A 10,184-nucleotide genomic window follows, 5' to 3' on the forward strand; every position below is an offset into this window, starting at 1 on the left:
TTGTGTTCTTTTGATGCAAAAGATATGATGGAAGGAGTTTTGTCTTGTGGTCCTTGGTTTGTTAATGGCCATATAGTGGGAATGGAAAGATGGAAGGTGGAATTTTCTACTCTCTCCTTGAAGGGTCTAACTTCACCTATCTGGGTATGGATGCCTCATCTACCCCTACAATGCTGGGATGAAATCAATGTGGCTAGGATTGCTTCATCAATTGGTAGACCTATCATGATGGATGGAAACATGTTTCAATGGGGGAAAAGGGAATTTGCTAGAATTTGTGTGAGGGCCAAGTTGGATCAACATCTTCCCTTGGGCGTTTGGGTGGAGAGTATCTCAGGAAGATTTTTCCATAAATTTGAGTATGAAAAGATCTCTACATTCTGCTATGAATGTGGTTTGATTGGGCACGTGAAAGCAGATTGCAAGAATAAGAAGAAAGACACTATGGACAAGATTGCTAAGTATGGAAAGCCAAGAGAAGCTACTGGAACAAAAAATGTTGTAAGAATGGAAGATGAATCCTCTTATGGGCCATGGATCATGGTTGTTAAAAAGAGAAACAATATAAGATCAGGAAAGCTGAAGGATAACAATAAGATGGTGAGAAGACAATGGAAGAAAACAAATGAAAATCACAAGGAAGAAGCTGTAGTGGAATCAGCTAAGCTATATGTCAATAATGAGGTGAAACTGGGTACTAATGCTGCAGAACATCAAATGAAGGAGGGAGAAATTCCTTTGATACATGAATTGCAAATCAACAAGCTACAGGATCATACAATGGGAAATGCTGAAGTGAGAAATTTTGGTAATACAGAAGTTGGAATTACTTCTAACAAGCTTAAAATTTTAAAAAATCATGTGGCGGTGCGCGGTTCTTTCGAAACTGCAGTTAATTCTACGGAAGCTGAGAAGAACTTCAATTTCCAAGCCAAAAGTTTGGGAAGACAGAGGATTCTTGATGGGAATTTGGAAGTTGATTCAACCAGGGAAGCCATTCTATTTCCAGGTAACAAATTCGAATTGCTGAATACTTTATGTGAAGATGATAATGATGTGGATAATAGTGGTGTTGATTCCTTGGAAGGGGAATTGGAAGAAGGTGAATTTATGATAAATATGGAGAAAGGTCTGTACAAAGACAATGTGGCAACCGAACAGGAAAATTTTGTGAAGAATACTGTTATTATAACTGAGGAAAAATTCTACTTAAAAAGTAAAACTATCCAAGGAACTGAGACATTTGGGCCTTTCGAACTTGGCTTCATGGCAAGGTAGAAATAGTATGAATAAGAGAAAGACTAGGGGCATACCCCCATTAGTCTCCAAATGAGTTCTATTAGCTTCTGGAATTGTAGGGGGCAAACAAGAAAGAGGCCTCCCTATATTTGATGGAGTACATCAAAAATTGCGAGGCATTATTGAAACAAATATTAATTCCCTTTCGAAAGAGGAATTTGTGAAGTTAATGGGTGAGGAATGGGATTTCATCCTGTTGCCCTCTAGAGGAAATTCTGGTGGTATTATGGTGATATGGAGGACTAATGTGGCTTCTTTTTCTTTGATCAAGTCATTAGACCAGTGTTTCTTGGGAGAGTTGGAGATTTTCAACAAAAACAAATGGATGATAGCTACAACTTATGGTAACAGGGAGTACCAAGGTAGAAGAGATTTGTGGAATTATTTTGATGGTGTGGTTGAACAGGAAACTCCAGCAGTTTTTGGAAGTGATTTCGACTGCATAATTTCACAGGATGAGAAGAATGGTGGAATGAAATTTTCTTTCTCACTTGGGCCTTTGGAAATGAAGGTTTTTATGAACAATAATGACTTACATGATATAGGTATTATTGGTGCTAAATTTACTTGGTGTAATAACAAGAGTGGAAGTGCACGGATAGTAGAAAGACTAGATAGATGCATGATGAATTCTAAAGCTTTGGAGCTGGTTAATCTAGCAACAGAGAGGCATTTGAGTAGAATTGCATCCGAACATTGTCCCATTATTTTGAAATTGTTTTAGCAACAAGTTCATAAATCCAGATTTCGCAAATTTGAGGATGTGTGGATATCTTATGCAGCAGCGACTTCTGTGATCAAGAATTCTTGGGCCAAATTAGTAAGAGGTGATGATATGGAAGCTCTAAATAAAAAAATGTCTAGAGTTCTTAAAGCCTTATTTTTTTTGGAGTGAGGCTAAGCATCAAAAACTTGAGGTTTTGAAGGATAATTTGAGGAAGGAGATTGAAAATCTTCAGCAGGAAGAAGCTTCAGATTTACTGTTTCCGGACAACAAAGCTTTAATCCTTAGAACCAAAGTCAAGGAATTCAATAGTACTCTTGCAAGGTTGAATACATGGTGGAAACAAAGGGCAAAATCCAAGTGGATGAAGGAAGGGGATGTGAACACTTCCTTCATTCATGCATTTACTAATGGAAGAAGAAATAGAAATACTATCAAGAAACTAAGAAAGGAGGAGGGAGAATTAGTCGAAGACCAATATTGTTTAAGAAGAAATTTCTTTCAGTTTTTTTGTAAGAAATGGAAATACAAAGATTGCATTCTTGAATATTGGCCTATGAATGAGAACATCTTGAAACATGAAGAATGTGAAATCCTGGATTCTGAAGTCAAGCTAGAAGAAGTTGAATAGGTGATTAATGAACTTGGCAACAACATTTCACCAGGATTGGATGGAATTACATATTCCTTTCTCAAAGCTTATTGGAAGATTATTGGGATAGATGTGTGGAAAGCCATCCAACTTTGCGTCAATTTAATGAAAATGTTTTCTAGATGGAAGGAGACATTAGTGGTACTTATTCCCAAAGTAAGTAATCCTCTTTCTCCCACTAATTTCAGACCTATAAGACTTTGTATGTAAATATACAAAATTATGGCAAAAGTACTATTAAACAGATTGAAGAAAGTAATTCATTGCTTAGTTACTGAAGAGCAAGTGGAATTCATTGAAGGGAGGGCCTTATCTGAGCATATGCTTCTTGCTCAACAGCTTTTTCACAAGTTTAGAGTCTCTAAATCGAGAAGGGGTTTGGTGGCAATTAAACTGGATATGGAACAAGCATACGATAGTATGGCTTGGAATACCCTACAACAAGTTTTGAATTACTTTGGTTTTTCTAGAAGATTTTCTAATCTCGTTATGGAATGTATTTCTGATCCAGTTTTCTTTGTTCAAATCAATGGAGTGGAACTGGAAGGTATTAAAGGGAGAAGTGGCTTTAGGCAGGGTTTCCCTCTCTCTCCTTTTTTATTCATACTTTATTCCCAATTACTTACAAAAGCTTTTTTATCCAAAGGGAGTAATTTGGGTTTGAAAATTGCCCCTTTAGCCCCAAAGATCTCACATTTATTATTTGCAGATGACATTTTGATCTTCTCTATTGCTAAGATAGAGAAGATTAAGAAAATTATTAAAATCACTAAAGACTATTGCAGCTAGACGGGTCAACAGATAAATGGTTCTAAATCTTCTATTATTTTTGGTAAGAATATGGAGAGAAGGAGGAGGAAGATAATCTCAAAGCTCTTGGGGTTCATTGAAACCAAAGAACTTAGTTACTTGGGCATTAAAATCACCTTCAGGAGGCGTGTGGCTTCAGATTTCTCCAACATTTTGGAGAAAGCAGCCTTTAAGCTAGATGTTTGGGGCAATAAGTTTATTTCAGCAGCTGGTAAAGTAACTCTTATTAATGCTATTTTACAAGCAATCCATGTATTCTATACTTCTATGTCTTTGGTTCCAATATCCGTCTTGAAGAAGATTGATAAAATGAGCAGGGAATTTCTGTGGAATAAAAGCAATGGAGTTAGTGATTTACTTTATGTAGCATGGAAGGATTTTTGTAAACCGAAAGACCAAGGGGGGCTTGGCATTCAATCAGCTGTTGACTCGATGGAACCCCTTAGAGCTAAATTGGCGTGGAATTTATTGAAAAAGCCTGATTCTTTATTCAGTAAATCTCTCTCAGCAAAATATGGATAGAATGTATGGGATGCATGTAATAGACAGAACTCTTCTTCTGCTTGGAAAGTGATTATTAGCGGTGCAAAAGGTTTAAATCAGGTTGTAATGTGGAGCATCAAGGATGGTGTTTCAATTAACATTATGAAGGACATTTGGATCCTTGATAGAAGACTGGAAAGTTGTCCCACTTTCATTTCAACTGATATTGACAGTTTTAATATTCTGTCCTGCTTCATTTCAGATGGAGATTGGGTGCTGGAGAAACTTCAGGAGTACTTTGGGGAGGAGATGGTGAAAGTCATCTGCAATATTAAAATTGATTTGGGTATTTATGAAGACAATGTAGAGTTGTTAAAGATCAATTCTGGGAAAATGATTTCTGGTATGATCAAATATTCCATATCTCATAAAGAAGACTCTGAAACTATGTGGATCCATGATTGGAATTGTATCAGGAAAATGAAACTTAATCATAGAATCTCTTACTTTTGGTGGAAACTGTTGAAGAAGGCTATCCCTACAATGGATTTCCTATTACATAGAAGATTAATTATTAACAACCTTAGCCCAAGAGGTTGTAACATGGTTGAAGATGTAGACCATGTGTCAGTGAATTGCTTGAAATTCAAATAGGCTATTCAAAGGGCAAATAGTTGGGGTTTTCATCTTCCTGTCTTAAAAAAATTTGAAGATTGCTTGCATTTCTTGAAGGATCAAGGAAAGGAGAATCCTTTTCTAGCAAACTTGTATTGTGCATTAGTTTTTTAATTCCTGGAAGAGTTGGAATACGTTGATCGATGAAGGCAAAGAGATTGGAATAGGTACCATTATCACTAATGCCGTCACCTATACATCTACTTCCACTTCGATAATTCATTCGGACCACTGGGTTGCTAACCAGCAATTTGAGCTGATTTCTTCCATTTGGCATCCACCACCACCTGGATGGATTAAAGTCAACATAGATACTTCCCTTCTTGTCTCTAATAAAGATGGTATTGGAAGCATTTTTAGAGACCATAAAGGCAGGATGCTTCTAGTTTTTGGATTCACGATAATGCACTGGGACATTGGTTTCTTGGAGCTACTTGCTGTACATTCATTGAAGATGGTGATACAAGAATGGATTTTCAATGCTAAAGGTTTAATTGTGGAAGGATACAATTCTAATGTCATTTCTTACCTACAAAAATCGGTGGATCTTCATAGCCGAGAGATGGACAATTATGATAAAGAAGACTTGGACTTTTTTAAGGAGTTTGAGGTAATCCTATTCCATTTTGTTAATAAAGGTTGTAATAAGTTAGCTCATTCGTGTGCTAACTATGCTTTGAAAGGTGATTTGTTTTGGGACATTCTAGAAGTCAATAAGGTTCCTCCTACCTTTTATCCTTTGTTAAAGGTGGAAAGTGATAGGACTTCTATCATTTAGTTATTTGTTCTATTCTTTTTTTCATTATTAATGCATTTGGCAGTTTTATCAAAAAAAAAAAACATATTATTACTATTAATGTAATTATCCATGCCTAAAAAGCTAATATTTGAAGGATTAACATTTACAGAGAACCAAGGCGTGAAGAGAGAGAAGCTCCACAATTTGAGGAAGGATCTGGAAGGAGATTTTTGGCTGCATTCTTTGTAAATGGAGGAAGGTGGTTAGTCATCCTTTGATGACTGGAACACCTATTCCCTTAGATCTACCATGCGTCCAACTTTGTTGGATACAAAAGGTAAGTTTACATTCAATCGCAGCTTTTCTAGTTTTTTTAACTCTCTTCTAGTTATTAGAGAGGGAGGTTTGGCTTCTAAGGAAAAAGCTTTGATGGAAAGTGCTAAAGGAAAAGAAGTATTTGATGCTTTGATAAGTAAGTCTTGTTCATCTTTGCCGGTTTTGATCCCTAGAGCAAATGATTTTGAGGCTTCCACCTCTGGTGGCTCCGATCACAATTTGAATAATTCTAATGTGTTGAATAATAAACCACACATTAAAATTAATTTATCTAAAATTCATGAAGGTAATAAAGATGATAATGTGGTTAAACTTGACTTGGAAAAAGAAGTATCCAATGTTCATGTTCTAAAAAATTCTTTGGTGGTGAAGATCCTTTGCAAAAAATTGCCCCTTTCAAATTGTGCTTTTGAATTAAGGAGGCAATGGGATAAATTTGGATGATTTCATATTACTTTTCTGGGATTAGATTGGTTCCTGTGCTCTTTTCAATCTCAGGAAGCAATGGAGGAAGTTCTCAATGGAGGTCCGTTGTATGTGGGAGGTTTTGTCATTGGTCTAGATAAATGGACTCCCAATTTTTCTCCTTATTCCTTAGATGGAATTTTTTCTCCAATCTGGGTTCGTCTTCCTCACTTGCCATAACACTGCTGGGATGAAACCAACATTATGAGAATTATTTCAAGTATAGGGACTCCTTTATTATTGGATGGCAATATGTTTAGATGGAGGAGAAGGGAATTCGCTAGAGCATGTGTTCGTGTAAAATTGAACTCGAAACTCCCTTGTGCTATTTGGGTTGAAGGTATGCATTGAAATTTTTTTCAAAAGTTTGAATTTGAGAATTTATCTTCTATCTATTTCAAATGTGGAAGAATTGGACATAGAGATGTGGTATGTCCAAATGGTTTTCAAAAGCTATATTTAATTGACAAGGAAGTTCCTAAAGATCCTTTATTAGTTGAAGATAGGTCTTATGGACCTTGGATGCACATTAAATTCAAAACCAAAAGAAATATTAAAAGTGTTAAGAGGGATTCTCATTTAAAACACGGTTCAGAATTCCAACCAGTTTGCCGGACCTATGGTGGATCAAATTAAGAAAGCCATACATTGAAGACAGCTGAAAAAATACTGAAATTAAGGGAAGAGAAGAAGGTGTTGTTAGCCTTAATTCAAACTTGTTGGTTGAGCCGGATATAGCTCAAAATACAAATACTGAAAACAATCAAGATGGTTCATTGATTCCTGAAATTAGAGAGGAAATTACTAAAGTTGATTTGGTTATTCCAATAGATGAGGAAGGTTCTACCAGAGTTCAAAATAATAGTGCTGAAAATTCGGGATATCAAAATTCAAATTTTGAAATCCCACCAAGCATAGAGGCAGATAAGGCTGTTGAGAAGCTTTAGCCGGATTTATTCCCAACAAATCTAGCTGGACAAAATTCTGTTATTCCAACGGTTACTCCTAAGATTGCTGAGATTTTGAATTTTCAAGTTCCACAAACGATGGAGGCTATTATGGAGAAGATTGAGAAGGAGCAGGTCACGGTTTTGATTCCTTCTAAAGCTGGTAATATTTTGGGATTATCTGCTTATAATGATAAACTAAGAGATGGCTTTTCTAATTCCATATCTCCTTCTTTTACAATCAGTTTGAAATTCAATAAAACTTTTTTTATTAAAGGATAAAAAAAGTACTTCATTGGAGCTATCCGGTTGTAAACTCAAGCTATTCAAAGAACTACAAGTGCTAGGAACAGTGAAAGATCAAAATAGGAGGAGGATTGCTAATCACAAAGTGAAGAATGATTTGAAGAGTTCTTCCCAAAACCTTTCAGTAATATGATACCCGATTTTTTCATCTCAATTTACAAAGACGTTAGAGACATGAAGACGGATTCTAATCAAAGAATTTTCCATTTATTTTGCGTGTTATTACAAAATTGGTATTTGGAAAAGACTTCTAAAGTACCTATCTTTGGTTTTTATAGGTATTTTGAGAATGTCTTATCTTTTTTGTAATTTTCTTTTGATTTTCGTTTATAGCTGTTTTTTGCTTTTGGCATTTTTGTTTTTTAAACCTACTATATTTGTTTATAGGATCGTTACTGGATTCTATTCTTTAACCAGATGGGAACTCTCGGATACTAATCAACCTTCGGGTTGTTTCATATTATTGGTATCGCCTGCATCTCAATGGTTTCAAAATAGGAAATAGTGGGTTTCATTTCAAATTAATAGGTTTAATGATAACAAAATTTCTTTCAATAAGGATCTTTTTCATTAAGGATCTTTTAGTTTCTTATTTCCTAGTTTGTATTAGGTTGTTTTTTCTTTTAATTTTAACGCAACTTTGCATTTTCTCAAAAAAAAATAAAAAAAAAGCTAATAGTTCTGTGATATTTACTCTTCATTTTGCTATGCTTGAAATATTTATAACAATGAGGCATTGATCCGAGATGATATGTAAATCTTTTCACTTTGCAAACTTAGAATACAAGCATCTGATAATTTATTTGTTTGTCATTAGTAACTCAAGTTAATGTATAGATTATGTTGATGAGACCACAATAGTTTCTCAAGTTGATAAACTTCAACAAGAATATTTTAAGAATTATCATAAATCATTAAGATGGAAAGTCTGTTGTACACTGAATTTTTCTTATAAATAGTTTTCTTAATAAGTTTTTTCTATTTTTAAATCGAATTTAGAGAATTACCCAACCATGAATAGAATGTTAATCATAAAAATACTTTCATGTTGTTTGGCCTACAATTTCTAAGTAAATAGAAGAGATAAAATATATTTTTTTACATGGAAGGCGTATATCAGTTATCACATCCCATTTTGATCCCCTTTAGTTAAACTAGAGTGTAACATAGAGGAAAAATAAAACTAGACATATTTATTACTAAAATCTAACTTGAAATATTTCTATTAGTATTAGGTGAGTAGGAAATTACCAATCTTCACTATCCCACACAAAGCAACTTTTAGTTTTATTAATTTATCTACCAATTTCCTATTTGCAAGCATATGCACAGTGCATCAAAGAAATACTTTTTTTTTTTTTAATTTCTAACAAAAGTTATATACAGAAAAGTTAGTCTAACAAACCTCTTACTTTACTTCTATACACTGCAAAAATATATAAACACAAAAGTGCAGTCAATCTCCTGCATAGAGCATTACAAACTCCTCTTTTCTTGCTGTACAACTACTACTAATGAGCTAAATCTCATTGAAGTGCACAAGCAAAATATTAGAAATAAGAAACATATTATTTATAGTTAATTTTAAACTGTCTTGGGATCTCACTCATGGTCGAGTATGAATTCTTAACTTTTAAAAGTGGGAGAGATTAAGGTATCTTTTGTACGACTTCTCTAAGGCTTAAATTGTTAGGACTTTCTCCTTTACCTATTTGGACTGATCTAATTTACATTTCATAAACTTTAGGATGTTCTTAACTTACATATGAATTATTATATTCTAGCAACCCATTTTCTGTAGGTAGTGTTTATCAAAAAATTTAAATAACAAGTAATTGTCTCAATTTCACCTACCACAATTACTATAAGTATACCAAGTTTATCTCATTTCCTACACTATTGGTTGGGTATCTCATTTCTTTATGAAGTTATTTTCCTGCAACTTTTCTAATTATATTCTAGAATTTTGATTTGTAACTAATCGATGGTATGACAATAAGCAAATTATTTTTAGGAAGAAGAAAACCACTACTTCAAAGCATACCAAGCAATCAAAATAGAAGGAGAGAAAAATATTTAACAGTAAAAATGATGTAATGAAGTTTCTACAATGTCAATGTTAATAAAATTAACTACCAAAGAAAAAATTGTTATTAATTAAAAATTTGGCTATCATGACTAAAATATTTAAGCAACTATCATTCTAAATAGAAGATTAAAGTTTAAAAAACTAATCACTTATTTTTGGGGGACCTCCTTTTCTTGTAACCAGCTTTTGAATTTGTTAGCATTAATCAAAATCTCAGATTAATTTATTTAGAAAAATGAAATTGGTCAGAACATTGCATTCAATAAGATTAGGTGGTTTATGTTGGATGGGTGGCGGGAACGCACATGGTTGTCTATCTGCAATTCTTTTGAATGTGTGAAGGTTTATTTTTTAAACATAAGGGGACGTAATTGGGTAGTTGAAACTTTGTTTTTGTAGTGTGTTTGATTAAGACAACAGTAGAATTGTAATATTTCAACTCTAGAAGTACTGACCTCATCATCACTACTTTTTGGAATCAATGGATTGTTTTTCTCCCATGGCCAGTTATTAACAATATGAAAAAAATCAAGAAGAATGACATCAAAAATAAAAAAATAATCACTATTCAGTTAAACTAAGTACCTATCTCACAAAAATAAGAAAATAAATGTAATATTTAATCAATAAGTGTTTCCTTCAATTGGCCTTTTAAAATC

General features: G+C 33.9%; 1 protein-coding gene across 1 annotated transcript; it reads left to right on the forward strand.

Moving 5' to 3' along the window:
* The first annotated feature begins 1,468 nt into the window (after positions 1-1,468).
* On the forward strand, positions 1,469-2,654 carry LOC110114704. Its single transcript, XM_020847658.1, has 3 exons — positions 1,469-1,948; positions 2,024-2,119; positions 2,226-2,654. Exons 1-3 carry the CDS (start codon positions 1,469-1,471, stop codon positions 2,652-2,654), a joined length of 1,005 nt encoding a protein of 334 aa, XP_020703317.1.
* Positions 2,655-10,184: the final 7,530 nt, after the last annotated feature.

This window comes from Dendrobium catenatum, unplaced genomic scaffold (assembly GCF_001605985.2).
Source record: "Dendrobium catenatum unplaced genomic scaffold, ASM160598v2 fragScaff_scaffold_54, whole genome shotgun sequence".
NCBI lineage: Eukaryota > Viridiplantae > Streptophyta > Magnoliopsida > Asparagales > Orchidaceae > Dendrobium > Dendrobium catenatum.

Excerpts from the sequence above, each read along its gene's own strand:
- LOC110114704 (XM_020847658.1), top strand. The coding sequence starts at position 1,469 with ATGGGTGAGGAATGGGATTTCATCCTGTTGCCCTCTAGAGGAAATTCT. Across the intron at positions 1,949-2,023 it reads ATTCTAAAGCTTTGGAGCTG|CAACAAGTTCATAAATCCAG; the intron begins GTTAATCTAGCA and ends AAATTGTTTTAG. Across the intron at positions 2,120-2,225 it reads AGAATTCTTGGGCCAAATTA|GATAATTTGAGGAAGGAGAT; the intron begins GTAAGAGGTGAT and ends GAGGTTTTGAAG.